The following is a 21,230-nucleotide window of genomic DNA, read 5'->3' on the forward strand; positions in this document are numbered from 1 at the left end:
AATCTGTTAGGAAGAAAGAAGATGAAACTCCTGAAGCAATTTGGATCAATTCCTCAATGACTACAGTTAATTTTTTGACTGATGGTGTTTTCTTAAGATGGGTTATGTATAAAGTATGACTGCACAAATTTAAGAAGAAAGACAAGCCCTGAGAAGCATGAAGTAATTCTGTTTTCTGAGAGAACAGCCCAAGGACATGATAAATTACCAAGGACTAATAGCTCACTGAAGAAACAGTGAAGTTAATTGTAGACACAATGAACTCTGGATTTAATATACAGCCCTAGGAGATGTCACTTTTCTTCAATGTGTCCTGGGAACCCATTTTTAGAAAATAGAACCAATCTGATTACTTCAGGTATATGCACAGAGTATATTCAAGACCCAGGAAATGGTAATTTCCAGGCCCTGAAATATTGTGTTCCTTACTCACATTAAAGAGTGAATAAATGAAAGCACTGGGTTCCTTTCTGCTCCGAATAAACAGCCTCTTCTTGTGCACTCCTAAACAGAAAACAGTATTACAAAGCCACGAGGAGGCAGCAGATTAAAATATTTGTGCTATAAAAGAACAACCATTAAAAAAACTCCAAACCAGCCCCCACACCCTGCCCCTCTCCCAAATCTTCAGCCCGATATGGAGGAAATGTGTTCTCCCAGTCCCCTGCTCATCATTTTGCTTTATCCACTGATCTCTCTTCTCTGCATACCTGAAATCGGTAGCAATTCCGCTGCTGTCAAGCAGCTTTATGCAGGAGCATGGTTAAAATGGAAATCAAACTGATTTCTGGAACAGCACTCACTGGAAAAAGTGAGCAAACAAAGTAGGTAAAAGCAACATGACAAAATATAAGACCTCCCAACAGAATAAACTGCTTTTGCTCCTTCTGGGATTTACTGAAAAAATCCAGCCCCCTGAGCTCTCTACCAACTACTTTTTTTTTGTTTACAAAATGCCACCCAGGAAGAAGCACTGGAATTGTGACCAACCCAGGACAGGCTCTGGCTCCCTGCCACACCAATGCTGCTGCTCCAGCTACGCTGCCCTGGCCCCGGTCCAGCTCTGCATTCCCCCAACAAGGAAAGCTGCAAGTTGTTTCCTCTCCTTAGTCCTTCTTTTCTGTTGGTATAAAAGACTGTCCTCAATCATGGCTCAGCGTGGTTTAAGACAGCCTGAAATCACTACAGACATAGATGCACGTTTTTAAAATGGTATGTTATTTTAAATCCTAATTATTTATAGATTTAATGCATTTCCTATTTCTATATGCATGTTTTTATATTACTACATATATTTTATGGTATTATATAGCATACAACAACTGCTCTTACAGAGTCTTGTGGCACAGGCTGAGCATATACATAAAACACAGCAAAGCAGCAACAGAAATGTTGGAACAACCTAAAACGTTTCTAAATATGGCCCTACAAGCACAAGGTATGTGCAAAGTCCACCAACAAAGCAGAGCATGAGCAGTGTGCAAACGGCCCCCAGGAAAGGCACTTCGGAACTAACCCAAAGACAACCACAACAGCAAACACTCATATTTTCAAACTGAAAATTCAGCTCCTAAGAAAGTGCATCTGTGCCTCTGGTGTCTTAACTCAAACAGACACTACATGTTTTCCACTGCAAAGATCACAGTTCATTGGGAAATTAAAACACAAGCACAATGTCAGCAGAAATCACAAATTTATTAATCCTTAAATATATCAATCATTTACCATTATGGCAAGAAATATGTACACTGTGTCCCATGGTAAACTGCAGTGTTCCAAAATGACAGAAGTGTATAATTCAGTTGTGGTGGAGAGAACAAATCACAATTTCCTCACGTCTTGGTGTGGAAGACAAACTTGGTCTACAGTAATACGTCAACACCACATGCTATGTTAGAAGTATAAAAAAACCACCCTACACCTAATTTGTTAATTTTAAATACAGTTATGCCACTTATAGCCGCTTCACAAAAAAAAAAAAAGAAAAAAAGAAAAAAAAGAAAAGAAATTAATGAGAAAAAAATGAGGCCATTACTTTTTTCACAGATCCCATTGGCAGGTTAATATGGCTCAACACATTTATTGTAGATGCTTATTTTAAATATATATTGTTTAAAATCATGTAGTAATTATCAAAGAAGCTTAAGTCCATCTACCATACATCCACTAGTAACAACATCAACATGTTTAAGAACTGCTTTTGATTAGTAATCAACACAGAAGGGTGAAATGATACAAATTAGGAAGCTTTCCCATTTTAAAAAGTTCTGGCTGCCGAGTTGTAAATTTTGGACGGCTAAAAAGGACACTGAGATACCATGCACTGTACAGCGCTGCGGGAAGCAGAAGCCTGCTGCTAACAGAACCATGGGGAGAACAAGAGCAGCCCGGCCTGGGCTTTCCTGGAACAGTGGAAGGGAAGAAACCAAAATTCTTGTGAGGTTGTATTTTTACAGCAACACGAGGGAAGGAGAACTAGTCCCTGTTGCAAGGTTTGCGTTCTGCACTGCCAGCAGAGCGTTCCTCCCTCGGCCCGGAGCCGGGACAAACCCGTCGGGATCGCCGGCCTCGACAGCGAACGCTGTCAGGGGAGCTTGAGAAGCCAAGAGCGGATGGAGGGGAAGCGCGGGGAGACACAAACCTGTGGTAAAGTGTTAGGGTCCCACGGAAAGCCAGTGTCTCCGTAATTCATTTCCAGAGAAGCAACAGCAGCAGTATAATGTAAGTAAACTCTTCATACTTAGCTTTAAGGCCTAATATTTCTTGAATATATTAACCACACAGCTGGTCTATACATTAACCAAGATATTATATTTTTTAAAGCCTCCTTAAAAAATTTACAGTACATCCTAAAAGTGATAAAAATCTTTCTCTTTCCTTCCATTTTAATCCTCAAAAACTGCCTCTCAATTATCACTTAGTTCCTTACAATTTTTAGTTTTGCTTAATCAACCAACAGTGACTTTCAGTTAAGCAAAATAAAGCAAAAAGAACTCAAAAGGAAAACGGAAGCTGCTGACTCACCAGAACAGTGACAATTAATTCTGGAGTGGCCAAACCAGCAAATGAGGAGATTTTTCCAGACTAATAAACTAAGAAGGCTCCAGCTGGTCCAAAGCCAAGATATTAACACTTTCACATTTATCAGTGATTTTGTCCATCTATGATAAAAATCTGTTTTACAGTAACGGAGCTGCCAGCATACATCCTAACCATTCCTACCAGAACCAAAGCAAAATCCTGGGACTTGGGAGAAAAGGAGGAGTCAACAAACAGTTCTTAAAAAAAGAAGGTAAAATATACCTTTTCTTTTTTTTTTTCTTTTTTTTTTAATAAACATGATAGATTTTAAAGTTGTCTGTCAAAACTTGGCATAAATGGAGCAAGTGACAAATGTACTGTGTGTCTACTGCTGTCCATCCAATATCTCTTTTCGTGTTTTACGCCTTGTTATTCTCTATTTGCATGGAACATCACCTTCATTGAAATGTTAACAGTGTACGGATGGAATATACAGCAACGTGGTGCATCACAAATGTGTTACATGAAGAACCTTCACAACTTCATGCACTCAGAAACATGCATGAAGAGAACAGGATGGCCAAGATGGTAATCGACCAGGTGCGTTGGGTACAGAAAATGCAAGAGCGGCACCGCTGATATTTTTAGCTAGGAGGAAGGAGAAAAAACAAACAGATTTCCATTACTGAGGTAACATCACCACCAGATAACAACACATGCTCAAGTGTTAGCCAATGCTATTGAAAAAAAACCACCTTCTCAAGATCACTTAACACCATACAGGGAAAAAAAACAAGGGAAAAAACCTCCAATCAGGCAAGGCATTCTTTTATTTTTCAAACCACTTTACAGACATTTTCCATCTTTACAAGATGCCAGAGAGGCTGTTAAAAAAGGAAACTGAGGCGGGAAGCCAGTGCCTTAAAGCATTCTCCCTTAAGTGCCTTAAGGGATTCGTTAAGGGAGGGAGGGTGGAATTCAGCCATGAATCTCTGTAACTTAACTTCCTCAGCATGGACATCGCAGGCACTGCCATGGACTGAGGCTCTCGTACAAAGATTGGGCCAAGAGACAAGGAATAATCAGGTGTCATTCACATGCAAGACATGCCAGAGCCATATGCAGAGAGAGAAGGAATGGAAAGGAGCTGGAAGCAAGTATGCAGCTAAGTGAGGCTGTAGCATCATTTTTATTACCGTAGCATCTAGGGGCCGGAGCCGTGGTGCGATCCCTCTGCGCTAGGCACTGCACAAACACAGAACAAACTCTTTACTCAGCATTCTGCTGGCTCGCACTGCACTTATACTAGCAAAGTATAAGAATGTGTGAGCCATGATCAGGGAGGGAACGCCAGCCTCACTGAGGCTGAAGTCAGGTTAGGGAGTCGCCTTTAGGTCCACCAGCCCTTTGACTGCCCATACTGGGCAGGTGCACTCTCCAAGGACAAGCAGACACAGCTCTACAGAAACACTTTAGCCCAGGTCCCGAAGAACATGGATACAGAGAAGAATTCTACCGTCACTTCTATGACTCAGAGAGAAACAATGGATGAGACAGAAACCCAAGTTTGCCTCATCCAACTCACAGCAAAACTACGAATAAAATTTATTTATAAACTAGATACGTATTTGTGCTCATATTCTTTTCCAAATAAGTCCTCTGCCACAAGAAAACATTTCCCTATATCTATAGCTACCAAAGAGCTCAATTCTATCCTTAGATTTATGCACACTCCTTCCTGCAATTCTGAAAACAAGGAAGCTACTGTGCTTGCAGCAACTGACTTAACATCATCTAGGATACCACGTCTGCAGAAGCAGATTGCAGTTATAATTGTTTTTGCAACTTTATTAGATTTGAGATTCATTTTCAGACATGATGAACAACATAGTTTTTTATTATGGAAATGCCAGTATTAACTACTGTGCATTGGTAAGAATTACGTAAGTAGCTGTAGACTGAATGCATTTAAAATAAAGGAAGGATAAACTAGAACAATATGTTAATTAAGTTTCTTCTCTGGTTTTCCAAAATGGAGTTATTGCTGCTCTGACTGGGAAAAGCAAAGGTGAAATTTGAGACAGTGCAAAAGTCGTCAGGATGGGTTATAGAAGGTGATTCTAGCATGGTGCTACATGGTAATCTCCCAGTCAGACTTAAGAAGATGGGAAATAAAGAATATGCAAAAGAACTAAAAGAAGAAGGACAATGTTTGTGCTGAAAGGTGAACTATCAGCCTAGAGAAGACTCACTAGTCCTGAGCACAAGCAGTAGGACCGATCTCACATAGCATACTGACACTTAGGTGGAAGGCACTATGAAAAGAAAACAGGAGCATTGTGCAAGAAGAACCGAATAACCTTGAGGGCCAGGTAATCCAGAAATACTACATGGAATAATAGGAAGTGCAAAGCTCTGTAAAAGTTTCTATGTACTCAGTGGTTGGAAATGAGAGATGAGGATAAACAGGTGGCTGGCTTAGATGAGCTGCAGATGAGAAAAGCGCAAAAATCGTGCCAGAATAGAGCAGGGAAAAGAAAGACATTGTGGAATTAAGTAAAGCCCTGACCACAACTGGACAGAGGATTTCAGAAGAAGCCAAGCTAATGGAAAGGCAAACCCCAAACCAAAAAGACAGTAAGGAGATAAGGTAGCCAGGAAAATGGAGATCCTATCAGACAAAGCCATCTGAGGTAGCGCTGGCTATCTACCCTACAGAAGCACAAGGTGGGAACGATGTGATCAGCCTTCCTACAAACCCGTTCATGTCTGCACATCTATCCAGTGCAGAAGAACAATGATAGCATAGAAGAACCAAGGATACACTGAAGATGACTAAATTTTAGACTGGAAAGTGAGGCCCCTAATCATCAGACCAATGATATTTCGGAATAGTGCTATGAGCAAGTCCAAAAACTTCTTCTGAATTCAAGATGAGAGCTGATTATGGGATTTATGTAATACTGTTGCCAGTGTGACATATCTAGGGCTATGTTGCTGTCTCAGGGAATCTCTCCTTAAGCCTGAGTCCAGCTCTAAGGCTGCTCTGTGACCCCTTAAGCTTGGACACCCCTCACAATGCTGAAATGTCCTCTCTGTCTGGCCTCATAGGCTTGGAACATTCACTGACACAGGAACTGCCCTGCAACCTCAAAAAAATTACTCAGTGGTAAATTTTCTTCTCGTTCCACTCCTGGCAGTCCCAGAAATCCTCACCTTTATTAGAGAGCACAAGCAGCTGCAAAGAACCTCCTCAATACCTTCCCAAAAACACAAGTGGTGACAAAAAAAACCGCAGAGGAAAAGACTGAATGATTCTCTAGTCCAATTCATGTCACTGGGCTGTAAACACTGACTGTTGAGGGTGCAGGGGGCCAGGTGAACCTGCTTCACTTGGGCTTTCTGGCTCTACACACACCCAGGTCAGATCCCTTGACAAACACTGCTTTACGAAAACCTCAAAGATTTACCTAACGCTGCATTTCAAACAAGTGTAACTGCTCTTCCAATATTATCTGTTGAAATGCTGGCAGTGCAGCTGGAATGTGAGAAACAAAGGACAATGTGGTTCCTGTTCCCATTGGTTTCACATTTTGAAATAAACCAGTTATCACTAAGTAATAAAATTTCTTTTTTCCTGAATAAAAAAATAATACAAAATCATCACTAAGGAGTTTAACACTTCATTCTACCATATTTTTTACTTCATCAAGTATTCTTTCATAATAGGAGAACAGTGTTGCAAGAAGTAAAATACGAGAGATGATGAAGTCCAAAGCATGAAATCTAAGCCCATATTATCCATGCCAGGAAATTCAGCCACCTCACACAAATGGCATTGTATCCTACAGTGGGCTCACAACAGAGCGAAACAAGGCCTGGACCAGTGCTGCCTAATTGGGAAACCGTAAGTCAGTGATGTTTGGGCTCATTAGTGGAGGCTGTAGAAGAAGAAGGAAAGCCAAGGGCCTGCGCCTGAGGAAGCCATGACTTTTTATCTTATTACTGCAACCCCGAGTGCACTGTTATTAACCCTGATGACAGTGTGGCTCAAGGAACTCTGTCACTGACTGACTCCAAGGGTGTGGCAGGGCCTGGATGAACAACAGAGAAATGCTGATGGGAGACATGCGAGGCTGTCCCACGGGGATGTCGAAACTGTCTGATGGGGAATACTCAGCAGTTACGCACGGAGACTGGGTAAAAGATAAGAACGTGAGAGGTACTGGGATGGCTCAGTTTACAAGGTAAATATGTAAACTGGCTCAAACTCAACTTGCAGCGAACATACTTAGGTCTGAGAAAGTAGAGGTGGCTGGAAATCACCCTAAATATTAGTCAAACTTCAGTTTTTCCCAATAGCGACACTTTTTTACTTGAAACTTTCTGGTCAGCTCTCACAGCTCCACATATCCTACTGCTTTTTATTCTTCCAGGTTTTCCAGCAATTCTCTTCCAGGTTTTCTAATCCTGTTTTGAGTGGCTTCTATCAAGCTTTCTCTATATTAAAACACTTTTCTGCTTTTCAAGCTGTCAGTTCAGGGACCGAGTTGTATCGGTGAGCATCACAGTAGAAAACAACAACCAAAAAAGCGCATTGTTTTAAAAATCTTTGCATCAATACCATACGCACACCAGTGGGTATTAATGCATAATAAACAACCACAAGAAAGGACACTACCAAGAGGATGGCTCACAGTTTTTAAGGCCCAAAGCAGCTACTGGACTATGTGGTGTGCCTAGGAGGTGGGAGCTGGTGGTGGAGCTGTTCCTTACTTGATGGGCACGGTGGGTGAGCCCGAGCGGTGGAAGTGCACGTTCTGCCACTTGCCGTCGCGCCGGTGCCACACGCGCGTCTCCTCGGACTGCATAGTCTTTGGCATGCCGCTGCCGTCCATGTACTGTGTCAGGCGGATGTACGCGATGCACGCTGCGTCCTCGCCCACCAGGTGCACGTGCGGGTTCAGGATAATCGTGTGGATCGGCTTGTTGCTTTTGGACAGAGCTACGAGACACACACACACACACACACACACAGAGGCACGCATGGGAGAAATCACATTCGCTCGAAGTAAGCCAAAGGAACTCATGCCAACCCCTTTTACAAACAAAAAACTCAGGCTTAGCAGATACAAATTCATAATTAGTGTTAAACGATAATCATACCTGATAACTAAAACACACTGTAGAATGGGCAGAATCCCTTATTATACACCATTTAATAAGTACATATCTTTAATCCATGTACATATATAGATTAAATAAAGTGGAGAGCACCATCTGGAGTTTCCCAACATTTCAGTTTCACTGTTATGTCTAATGACATTTATACTTAGTATTTTCAGTTAAAATAATTCAGCTCTAAACTCATTCTTTATATTGACTTTTTCTTTCCAAATACCTGAAATTCTCCTCCACTCTCTGAGGTGCCCTGTGATGTGTGAATGAGCAGAGCAGAGGCAGAGTGAAAAACACGTATAGCAGAACTCTGAAAAAAGTAATACTCCCTTCCCCTGCCCAAGTCGATTAACTCCCAAACTAAAATGCTCATCAGGTGAGAGACACATAGTCACAAGGAACAGATGAAGATTTGGAGATGAAAAGGGAATATTTACCATTCTCAAAGTAAAACCGGTGGAAGTCCATCCCTTCTACCAGATTACCCAAAGCTTCAGGTTCAAAAGATGTAAGGCCCGGATCACAGATTTTTCTGTGGAAAAGAGGAAATTCTGCAATGACCACATGTGGTTATGGATCACAACTTTGGAGAGATTATTTCTACTTGTTTCTTTCATTCCTTTCAAATATTTCACCTACTCATGCCATCACACTGGAAAAGAACAGTACTTTACATGAGGAGAAGGCACGGAGTTCTGGTTTCAACTCAATTAGTAAATTTGGCAGCTTACTTTAAGTGGACCACATTTCATATAAATCATGTTTTGACCAAAAAAAGACCCAGAGGTCAGTGTAGTTCCAAGTAGGAATTTTTACTTGTGATGATAAAAGCTGCTGCTGTGCAATGCAAGGGATATTCTTTATGCCTCACATCATTATGTAAGCAAGATTTAAGTATTTTCTTTTAACTACAATGGATTTATACTAGCAGCTCTTCTGAAACTGGCGATGTCTGAAGCCAGGGCAAAGCAGCCATGAACACATCTTGTGTTTTGTGGGGGTATCTGGGAAGGTATTTCAATGGTACATAACTCCAAGCACAGGCACTCACATATAAACAGGAGTATTTACAGAGACAGTGGCAAATACCCCACCTCTCCTCACTCCCTCCAAAATGAGGAGCTTACGTGTAAGCTTCGAAGTCCCCGTTGTTGATGGCTTCAATCAACTGCTCGGTCACCTTGATAATCTCCTGCTTACGAGCTGGGGAGAGACACAAACCCAATCTTACAGAGGAAGGCAAAGTGGAAGGTGACAGCTGATAGGTATTCTGCCACTTCCCAGCTGCCACTTCTCTTCCTTTCTACGACTAAAGGACATGATGTTACACTGCTGCTTTACACTGATTTGCCTTCAGTGCACACTTGTATCCACAAGAAAATTAAACATATGTCAAGATCAATCCACTGCCCTATCACACTTATAATCATCTTTCCTTCACTGAAGGATCTGCTGTTTAAAAAGCAAAATGAACCAAACCCCAACTCTAAATTTCAAACTCAAGGAAGCTGACTACTGTTTCACAGTCAGGCTGTAGCAGCTCTCTTGTGCAAGCAAGAGTTGTAATTCCCCAGCACACTCCTACACATGGATTTGGCCATTAACACAAGCATGCCTGGAATGTTAAAACTGAAGTACTGAGAGAGATCACATCCTTCTTCAAAAGAAAATGCTGGGGAGCACATAGAGAAAGTAACTTTCCAATGCTGTGCTCAAAACTGGCACTGTGGTGTTAACCTCTTCCTAAGTGCACACCTAAAGTATTCCGGTACAAAGGACCAAAAACAAAACAGCAAGGAAAAATGCGATGAAGAAAAAAATGGATATAAAGGTCTAGTAAGGCTTTTTGCGAGCAGCTCTTGACTATTAGCACTACGGCTAAGAGTATTTCAAGAATGAATTGCCTTATTTTTCACAAAGACTGTGGAAAGAACAAGGACTTTTAATGAAGAGAGCAGCAATGCCTCCATTATCAAAGGTTTAATTAATATGGGCCAGACTGTGTGGACACTGTATGGCATTACCAGCACCAGCCAAGTGGTGGATGGCTGAGTCAGAAATAACAGTGCAGTCTTACAGAAGGCTGGCAAAAAGAAATCCAGAACAAGCAGACCTCGTGCAGTGAGGAAATTACCAGTTCTGCATGCAACAGCTCACATACATACAGCTGAGCTAAAGGATTTGATTAAATAACCCAGTAACACATCTCAATCAGAGATGAGGAAATTACAGACCATTAAATCAGACAGTGGGAAATGAGGTAAAAATCTCTGATCAGTTGCTACATAATCATGAGCTCATGTCAATGGATAACGATATAAGCAATTAATATGTCTACAAAGGTACTGTAAGTTTCCACACACAAGAGACACAAAACCACATGGACACATAATTTATCGTCACTTGGCTCAAGACAACTGGCAATATTCCCTTTTTCACTAACATCAGTCATGCCTTTCCTTAGTTTTACCATGGTACCTTTGATGTTGAGATATGCAAGATATAATTCCACATCAACCCCCAAAGGGAGAAACTGAACTGTGTTGCCAAACTGCTGGTTTTCCTGGTTTTAGTTCCAAAATTAAATTGCAGCGGAACATTTGTTTTCATTAAGCTTTCTGACAGAAGCCACCTAATACTGGAGAATGTGGTTCCAGCAAAGTTTCTCTGGGCTGTACTAACATCCAGGAGAGCTGTGTCTGCAGATGTATCCATGGGATGTAAAACACATCCATCAGGAAGCTCTAGAGGCCAGCAAAGCCAGCAAAGGAGATTACAGTAGTTATCGCTGGCTCCATCCAATCAATCAGCATCCAACTCCAGCACTGGTGTCAACACTTTAGGAAAGACTTCACAGTTCCCAATGCAGACTCTCAGGAACAGGAAGATGTTGCCAAATCATCTGCCTTTCTACTCAGTCCTCAATTTTTCTACAAAATTACAAGCACCACGTGAAACTCTGTGAAAGTCACTATGCTACTCTCACCTTTCAGCAACACCCAATTACACATATATTAGACAATTACACTTCTTCCTACGTAGTGATCTGACATTCTCATCGGCAGTGAGCCAAAGGGAGAAGTGGAGCACAATTTAGAGAGTGGAGTTCCAGAACTGATTTATCCTATTGTGCAAAACTCTTTTGCCTTGTTCTCAGCCCTTACTCAATACAAGAACAAGGCAGTGTGAAATAACAGTAGGCATCAAAGACTAATTAAAATACTCAGGAGCCACTGTGATTTTACACAAACCTCCTCCTGATTGTTTTTAGCTTTTACACCTTCTCCTGTGGGTATTTGTGGGGGTGCAGGGAGACAGACCACAAATAGAGACCAAAAGTGTTTCTGCTTCATTGTCTTGGAGGCAGAGGTTTAACCTGGAAGCAAGGAAGGAAGGAAGAGAAAGGAGGTGGGAAAACTGAAATACAGCAAACAGAAAACTGGAAGGAGACTGGAAAGCAGCAGAAGGAAAATACAGCTGTGACTTGGTGGCCACATGCATCCAGTCAAATCCTTGTACTTACCCTGAGTGCAAAGGAAGGTATAGGGAGGGCAGTGGAGATAAACTAAGGTGAAACAGTATTGGCAGAAGCCATGTCCTGCTATTGCAGACGGCATCTGAGAAATAACTGTCAGTTCTTTAGAGTGGCAAGAAAACCACTGAATTTTCAGTATAAGTTTGATGGACTCCACCCAACGTGTGCTCTTCGATACTTCCAATTTTGATTTCCATCTAAATACACACTCCAAACTATGCAAGGACAACACAAGGCATTAGGGAAGAGGCATCTAGCCAGTTCCCATCTGCCTGATAACTGTCACTTACAATCACCATTTGCCTTTGATTTTTTCATTATTTATTTTTTTATCCAATAGTAAACTTGGCTTGTATCGAATTCTAGGACAATTATGCTGTTTGATGTACAGTGGCAATTTCATGCTATTATACTTTTCATTTGATGTGCAGTCAGGACTCCATAAATAAAACTAAAGGAACTAAACTTCCTAAACGAAACTGACAGCTGTAATGAGATTATGGTAAAACTAGTTCAGCTGCTTTTTCTACAGAGTGTAGTAAAAGTCATTTCAAAAAGTAAAGCCTGACCCATCTATAGTTTCTTAGAATATGACAGTGGCTTTCTCCACAGCATAGAATGACATACTCTGTACACAAAGGATAACTCAGCAAGAATACACCTGGTGCCTTTAAAATGACTAAGATGTGAGGGAAGAACACTGATGTCAGAAGCCAAAGGTGCTGAGTCATTTTCCTGAAAACTAGTAAGGAAACAGACTGCAGACATAGCAAACTTATGTGGAAAAGATGGTGGCTTTGATGTTCTTTGCTCAGAATATGGGTGAAGTAAATACATTACAGAAAAGACCATGGACCTGTTCCTTAAAGAGAACCTTTACCCCCACAAGGTGAAGGAGTTAAGGTAATTAATAGGGGTTTAGCAGTTAAAAAAAATAAATCCCCTGCTTTGGCAAGTAAGTAGGCATATGACTAATACAAAGGCAGTTCAAACAAAACTATTATGAAGAAGAGCTATATAAAGACCAAATAATAAGAAAAAGAACAAACACAAACATTTCCAATCACTGGCTAAAATGATTTGTGCAGTACTGCTGTAGCACATATGTTAAATTTAAATGAGTCATTAACCTCTAGCTATATTTCACTTTTTTCCTTGCTCAGGTACAGGATGAGGGATAATCTTTCAAAATTAAAGACCACCATTAACACTAATATCTAAACAAGATAAAATGAGGAGAAACACCATTTAAGCAAAAAGAATCTAACACTATCAATACTTTAAACCTACAAGGAGCAGTTCCCTAGGTAGTGAAATCAAGTACCACAGGAAAACAAAAGTACAAAACAGAAGCAAAAACTGTTTTTCCAGCAAGGAACTCTGTGGCTTTTTTTTCCCTTTCCTGTAGCCCCAAGAAATATATTAAACTCAATCTGTAAGAATCACATAGAAATGACATATTGGTATTTTTGGTATTTTGATTGCAGGGAGAAGGTGGAACATAAAAATGAGCTGTAGATATGTGAAAGTGAAGCCTTCAGAAATATCTGTACCAGAAACTTCACGTTTTATGACACACAAGAAAAGAACCCTTGTAACTCCCTGACCACCGTATTACCCATCATGTTTTTCAAAACTGACACCAGTGAAAATAGTAATTTAAACCACTTTATGCTTCACTCAGATATTGGAATGTCTTTCTCCTGCCATCACCCCTTCAGATGACTATGTCATTGCTGTACTGCAATGGCTAAGCAGTGAAGCACCTTTCCAGAAGAACAAGATAACCTTGTTCCAGATTTGCACATGCACTTGGAGACGATTAAAATGATTTTGCTTCTAACTTGCTCACATGTTTCTCAAGGCAAAAACGCTTAAAACTTTTCAACTCAGTACACTTAACTACGTATCTCAGTACACCTCAGACTGGATTAAACTCACAACATTTTGGATGTGTGTAAGTACGGACAAGTGAGTTCTCTCAACTCCCCTCCCTTACAGTCAAGGGAGAGAAATCAGCACTTTCAGGGCACAATTCATCATATCCTAAAATAGATTTTTAAGACAAATGTGACTTATCTGACCTATTTGCATTGGCTAAAGGGAGTCTAGACAACTAGCTCAAACACAGATCTCTACACTGTGGAGGAGGGTTAAATCTGCGGGGACAAATCCTACTGGTTGTGCTGTTGTTTTAAAACAGGACAGTTGGTATCAAGGTGACAGTGATCTGCTAAAATGGAATAGCACAGCAGGGGGAACTCAGCTTCACTTCCCATCTGAACATCGGCCCAACAAACAGCAGTTAGATAGAAAGCACACAGCCAGTCAAGCTATTTCTATACTCTGGAAATGACTGAAGTCTGAAAAGAAAGAGGAAGAGACTAGAAATTTTATCCTGTGTTGTATAACAAGTTCTGGCTGTGTGATGTACCAGATTTCATTCAGCTTTACAGCATGGACTCCTAAACATCACACAATGTTCTTCCAAATGATTCTGATCACACCAGTATTTGCAAATTCTCTGCTGATAATTTTCTTACAATTTTTGCCACAAATATTCCAATTAAATAATAGAGGGGAGGAGAGGGGAGGAGAGGGGAGCATGAATTAACAACTGACTGGGTCTCAGATCTACACAAAACCCACCTAGACCCTCAGCTGACAAGGCATGCTCCAGGGGACTTGTCATTTAAGAAGTTTATCAAGATTCAGGATACAGAAGACCAGCACTTATCTCTTACTTCACACTTAACCTTAAACTTTGATAGGGACTAAAACATCTGAGCTGTTATCTCACATGCACACCCTTTTCCTAGAGCCTGCTGATTCCAAAGACTCACTCTGATTCATCGAATTATGACATGGATGGATGATCTGCAGAATATTATCTAGGTTATTTTAGGTTAGGTATCTTTCGGCTATCTAAAAACTGGTAAGCCTGCTACTGCCCTAAAAAAAAATTTAAATTCTTTAGCTATGTAGGCAAATATCTGAGAAACTAACCCAGAACTTTTCCACCCTGTACTGACAAAACAGATGCAATAAAATTAATGTGTCTATTTCAATTAATGTTAAGCAACTTGTCACATGCCATACATAGTATATTTTCATTTATATGGAATCAATTACGTCTAAAGATGCTCTCTTTTTATGTGATTATACGAAAAAATTACACTAATATTTACGCAGCATAGCAAATGTTGGCAAATGTTTATTTTTTGACGACAAATCACCTACAGCCTCAGATCAAAACTGCATCATGGTTACCACACTTACAAGACACTGCTCTGTGGTTTCCCAACGGGCTACTTAAATCGTGGAATCTGGCTGCTGTCTCCAGAATGATGTTTGAAGCCTTGATGAGCGAGACATTAACAAGATTTGCTGCTGTGCACATTTTTATTTAAACTGTGCTCCTGCCTAATCCCTCAACTAGTTCAGAGAAATAGGACATGTGAGGTTGCCAGCATTGAGATCTGAAAATGCTGGGCACATAAAGGATACTGTGTGGATACCCACCGTGGATGGAATAAAGCCTTACGGCAGGTGTTACTGACACGTCAACCCTCAGTGTTACGCAGCCCAGATCTCTCCTATTAACGCCTCTCTTTTCCCAGGCTCTGGGCACTTTGTGCTGGCAGTATTTGTCGTTCTAGTCTGATACACACTCACCCGTATATTGATACGGCCTCTCTTGCTCCTCCCTCAGAATGAAGCTATGCTTTCAGCATTACCCAGCAACAGCTGTGACCGGAGACAGCCCATCCTCTCCAGGACTGATTTCTCTCACCTGCATTAGCTAACCCCACCAAAAATTCCACTCAAGTTTAAAATAAGGTTCACACCAGTAACACACAGCCCATGTTCCCAAGGGCCCGCCTGGATCTCACTTTTACCTGTGCAAATGACCACTCTTACCACTAGTGCAACTGCCCCAATACATGTTGGCTGCAGGATCAGAATCTGGCAAGCACAACCTACATTCCCAGGAAGTCATTCCCGGTTTCAACTCACAAGGTCCCTTCCCTCTAAGGAATTTCTGAAGAATTTCTGAGTTCATTTATAAATAAGAAAGGTTCTACCCAGGTCTTTTACATTCTACCAACACAGTGTCTTTCCCCTCTCATATTTTAACACTGCAGATTTCCTTTACAGTCAGTCGGTCACTGACCATCACATGTCCTGAGCAGAGCAGGACACTTTCCAGTTGTCCTATCAATGCTGCAAGTTAACAGCTGCCACAGCAGCTTCAAGACTGGTTTATCAACAGGGATGCTCAAGAAAGGAATTTGATATAATAAATCTAACAGGTAATTAATGCTGAGGCCCTATCCAGGATCCAAGCAAGAGGTGAGGCAAATCTCTCTCCCTAAGCTAAAAACTACTGCAAGGATTACTCCTGCAAGATACAGCTTTCTGAAATACAGACCTATTTATCCTGCTGTTACAGGTGATGAAAATATTTTTACAATTAATAACAAGAAGAAAAAACCTAAACATTTTTACTTTTGTAAAGCTTAATCACAGGGCATTCCTAGATCAGGCAGACCACAGCATTGACCTTTTTTGAGCTTTTTTCAGATGGTGGGGAGGGAAGAGGAGGAGAGACAAAGGAGATCATCTGACCGATGAGTCTCTCAACTTACATAGTACAGAGGAAGGAGTGGAGTGGGAGAGCTCAGACTCAAGCGATTGACTCTCTGAGTTTGCATTTCTCATGGACTTGCCCGCTGAATTGATGGAAAGAAACACAACATATGAACAAACAAAGATGAAGAGGTAGAGTGTGATCAGACTCCTCAGCAGGCACTGGCAGCAGGAGCGGCCTCTGGGGCACGGCAAGGGTGGTGACCAGTGGGATGAAGAAGCAATGGAAGAGGAGGAGTGGTGGGTGGAACTCAACCTCTCCATGTCCTCCTCCTTTGTGAAAGCTGTGTGAGGGTCAAGTACATGTGAAGAAAAAAAGAAGGCCAAAAGAAAAATAATGATAATTTAATTAGAAGCAGCAAGAACTTAGAAAATCTTTGAGCACACAAACAATGTTAATGATGTACTTTCAGGGGCAGTGTGGGTGCCAAAGAACAGTTGTAAAGGTGTGAGTGACTCTGTTCAGATGCCAGCACAGATTCACCCCTGTATCCAGTATTCAGATATACAGGGACTTGAAAGAGCTACGGAAAAATTGTTCTTAGAAATTTGAATGGTTTTTTAGGAATGTATATTCCAAAAGAAATAGTTTAAAGTGCTTTCTTTCTACTGTTAAATAAAATTAAGCCAGCAGGTACAAGATGAATTACAAATATATGAAATATTTCAGAGCAATGTACCTTCCAGATGTATTAAGTAGCACAGGTAAATCACAATTTGTCAAATCTGTAAGTGCCTTACAACTCAGCAATTTTTCCCATTGGGAAGCATCATTCTTACTAATGCTTTCGTTAATTTGTCTCTGGGGGCAAAAAGACACCATGAGAAATCCAGACCGTCTGTTCATGGTACATTTAACAACTCACCTTTCTGAAAGTCTGTGGAGAAAAAATAATGGTGATATTCCACAGCATTACTTGAAAAATCAAACCCATATCACAGAGATGCTGCCCAAAAGTTCCAGACTCATTGCTACAGGAAGAAGAAATCCCACAAGCAATCCCAGAAGGAGGCATTGCCTACAGTCCAGTTCTCAGCATGTTCTTCCTGCCCACTCCTGTCATATTTAGGAAGGATCACTGTCATGTAGATTAAGCCCATGATTGATGGCTAATGTCGGAAATTTATCTTAGCAAGGAACCTGAACTACAGCATCAATTCATTTCAGTCTCAAATGATATAATTAGCTTAATCCTTGAGTTATTAAAGCTCACTGTTGTTTGCCAAGCACTGTTTCTAGTAAAAGAAATATATTCCAGTCCTAAAAGAGGTAAATGTATACACAAACAAGGCAAAGTTACAGATACCAAGATTTTCAGTAAATAAAAAATAAGAAGCCTGATTTTACTGTCTTGAAGTTTAAATACCTGCCTTCAAAAGTGAAAACAGGGCAAAATCCTGACATGAGAGAATGCTCTATGCATCTGTGACAGACAGGAGGTAAGAATTTGATCCTGAAGACATATTTATGATAAGCGATATAAGACATTTTTAACTGCTCCCTTTCTTAATGAATCCTAACATTCGTAATACTTGGCACAGACACGCACGTGCACCCCTTTCCACAGCGCACACGAGACTTGAGTGTGCTGGGGATGCTGTACCCCACACAGACCCGTGTGCCACACCTCTGCAAAGAGGCAGATCAGTAACAAAGAACAAAGCCCTTGATGCACAGCTGGATGTTTTCTGTCTGTGTAGGCTGCACGAATGAAGGAGCCCTGGCCCTGTTTGTGCGGTGCAGCACGGCGTTGGGATACCGGGAGCAGGAGTAACGCGCACAACCCACACGCCATTCCCTGGGAGGTGTGCCTCACACTGCAATGCCATAAACCACACTAATACTACTGCTCAGTTCCAGCCACAGTCCCCCGCTCCTTCTTGGAAAGCACAGAGCCTCCTCCAATGTTGTACTCCATGCTGCAAAGAAAAGCAAAAAGGTTTAAATGTTCTTTATCATCTGAGGTGGAAAACACTCCTTCTAGGTCTCAAACGGGGCAACAAACATCTTGAGTCATCTTGAGCATACGTGTAAGGACCTGGAGAATTCTCTCTCCTACCTCTGAAATCCAATTGTCCCTATCAGTATTTTATCTCCAGTGGCTGTTGCCGACAAGAGAAAGCTTTCTCACTGTTCTCCTACAAACTATACATCCAGGAATCAAGTTTGGTGTAGGGGGAAATAACCTTTCGTAAGTGCTTTGCTAGAGCAGGAAGCTTGAGCTTGTAATAGGTGTCAGGGTTGCAGGACTGCCTATTCCCTGAATCAATCTTCAAATTAGACCCTGGGGGCAGTGTTAGCTTTAATTTATAACAAAACAGTATGAACAGCAGCCTCCAGTGGAAAGATGGGAAGTGTGAGAGGAATATTAAAAAGTGCAAAACAAGCAAGTTCCCAAGCAATTAATAAGAGGGAGATTATATTTGTCGTTTAAATGAACAGAAAATGAAATCCCTGTACACTGTGCAGGGAAAGACTCAAGCAGTATCTTGTTCCTCAGACCTGTGCTTACTGCAAGATCCCCCTTTTGTGTTTTGGGAGTACCATATATTACGGCCATCCAACCCGCCCTTAACTGTGATACTGCAGAATCATGTAAAAGAATAAGGCCAATTATTTTCACTGCTGTTTTTCCTTGTAGTTGTATCCCCCTGAGGTACAATTTTGTGTGCTAAGCTTCTGACAGAATTTTCTAAAAATCCTACTGTAGTAACACCACGTTATATCATCACACAGAGGCCCTACAATTTAATTATTCATTTAATAAGCTTAGTTGTTAAACTGCACAAAATAGTTTGAAGGAAGAAATACAAACTGTTATGATTAGAGGTAAATTACACTGTATTTTCCAACGCACCAGCTGCGGATCCCTGTAATTCTTCTCTCCTTTCACATTAACTCAAACCACCACTACTTCGTTGCATCCATTCTCCCTGTTTTATCTTACTATCACCTGTACATATACCATTTTTCTTTGAGGCCAAAAGCCAATCTTTTTTGTGGATCAGAGATACACAAACCTAATACTCCCTTTTTCAAGCCATTAGCACTTTAAAACAATGTTATTAAAGTAGGTATGTTAGCATCACAGCATAATATTTAGAGGGGGAAAAAATGGAAACAAAAATATTATCTGTGAAACTACAAAACTAAATTTGTAAGAAAAGTTTTGATGTTAGTTTTTTAAGAACAGAAAAAGATTAAAATAAGTGTATGGACAGAACAAAAGAAAACAAAAAAAATACACTGGCATCTGAACAGAAGAAAAATAAAAATGGTGACATGAAAAAAACCCCACAACCAAACCCAAAACACAAATGCATGCTAAACATAAACTAAGTAAAAGCTACAAAGCACTAAGACATTTGTAATCTACTTCTATTATTACTGGAACTAATATCTTAGTTAAAAAGCAGTAACCTTACACTCTTAATCCCAAAACATCCTGAGAAATGGTGTTTTGGGATCGGAAAAGTTAAAGTTAAGTCCAAAACATATCAAAAGTAATTTCTTCTACAAAAGGAAAAATACTATTCTCCTGTAAGATACATTAGGGGTTTCTGTGTTTAATGACCTACATGAAATACAATCACGAAACTCACATTACTGCTTCTCCAAACATTTCAAGCTTAAAATCATACCTTTCACATCCTCATCTTCAATGGTCGTGTTGGAACTCTCTGTTGATTCCTGTTGAGAAGTAAATATGAGTCGAATGTATAAAACAAGCCAAGCCTTATTTGCGTGCCTCGGAAAAGGACAGGATTAGTTACAGGAATCATGCAAAGCCTTGAAGCGGGGTGGGATGTCATTCACAAACAAATGGTCACACACCGATTGAGACATTTCCACCTGAAATGGATGTCAAACATTGCCATTCTCCACAGGAGGGAACAGAAACACAATTCCTGCACCCTGATGCTTTTACTTCACAGGAATGTACAGGAAAGTTTTTTTCTTTAACATCCAGCTGTACAAAGTCCATCTGAAATGTATGAATTACCTCAGCCAAGTAGGAGAGCTTGCCATTTTAAGCTTAGTGATTAAACCAACCGTGCAAAATAAGTCATTCCATTCCAATTCCACCTTCTAAATATGCAGGCTGCTGCAAGCTACAATTTACAATCAATTTCCTGTTCATGTGACTTATGCAATGTATACTCAAAAGAAGTCTCACAGTGACTTGAAGCATATTGGATCAGATTATCTCATTTTTATACTGGTTTTGTGTTTTTGTTTGGTTTTTTTTTTTTTTAAGGAGAAGGAGAATTGATAAACATATGGTAAAAACTTTGACAAACTAAGGCATCTTTGTAGCAGTATTCTTCAACCAACCAGTCATGCAAAGGAATGACTCATCTATCAGACAGTTTATTCTTAAGCCATCGCACTTAAAAAGGCAAGGATATTGTATCTTAGTCTTTCCTTAATTACCAGAAACATGAAATATAATGGGCAAATTCAACAGGGCACTGTCAAATCTAACAGCTTCAGAGAGCTGGAAAGTTTTAAGCTGGATGGCTTTTTTATCTCCATACTTTCTTGAGAAGTAAAACATTAAATTTTTTTTTTTTTGCAGCTCAATAGCAAAAAAGGTTAACTGATCTGTTTTTACCCGGGAGAGAAGACAGGACTGCTATCATATTTAATTCTTTAAAGGATTTTACAATTAAATAATAAAAGGTAAATTTGCCAGTGCCCTTCATTTACTGTGTCCTCACAAGGCTGAGTCAAAGGAATGTTCAAGAGGGCTAATCCATTACTCAGACCTTCAAAACCCAAATGTGCATTGATAAGTCAAACTAGAGGAATTAATTTACACACAAACAGAACTGAACGAGCCAC

At 40.5% G+C, this 21,230-nt stretch overlaps 1 protein-coding gene across 7 annotated transcripts in view; it reads right to left on the bottom strand.

Moving 5' to 3' along the window:
* Positions 1–1,676: 1,676 nt before the first annotated feature.
* The window catches only part of CAMK2D (calcium/calmodulin dependent protein kinase II delta), a 124,488-nt gene continuing 104,934 nt past the window's right edge, over positions 1,677–21,230 (bottom strand). For 6 of the 7 annotated variants that reach the window (XM_082282528.1, XM_082282532.1, XM_082282527.1 and 3 more), the window contains 6 exons: positions 20,027–20,075; positions 9,327–9,402; positions 8,637–8,731; positions 7,798–8,026; positions 4,218–4,266; positions 1,677–3,669 (listed from right to left, as the gene is read on the bottom strand). In XM_082282528.1, the coding sequence (XP_082138654.1) occupies positions 4,260–4,266; positions 7,798–8,026; positions 8,637–8,731; positions 9,327–9,402; positions 20,027–20,075 (456 nt within the window). In that variant the 3' untranslated portion in view covers positions 1,677–3,669; positions 4,218–4,259. Of the gene's footprint in view, positions 3,670–4,217; positions 4,267–7,797; positions 8,027–8,636; positions 8,732–9,326; positions 9,403–16,383; positions 16,468–20,026; positions 20,076–21,230 lie in introns of all 7 variants that reach the window. The other variant, XM_082282533.1, reaches the window with a different exon arrangement.

The sequence above is a fragment of the Coloeus monedula genome, assembly GCF_965178545.1.
Source record: "Coloeus monedula genome assembly, chromosome: 5".
NCBI lineage: Eukaryota > Metazoa > Chordata > Aves > Passeriformes > Corvidae > Coloeus > Coloeus monedula.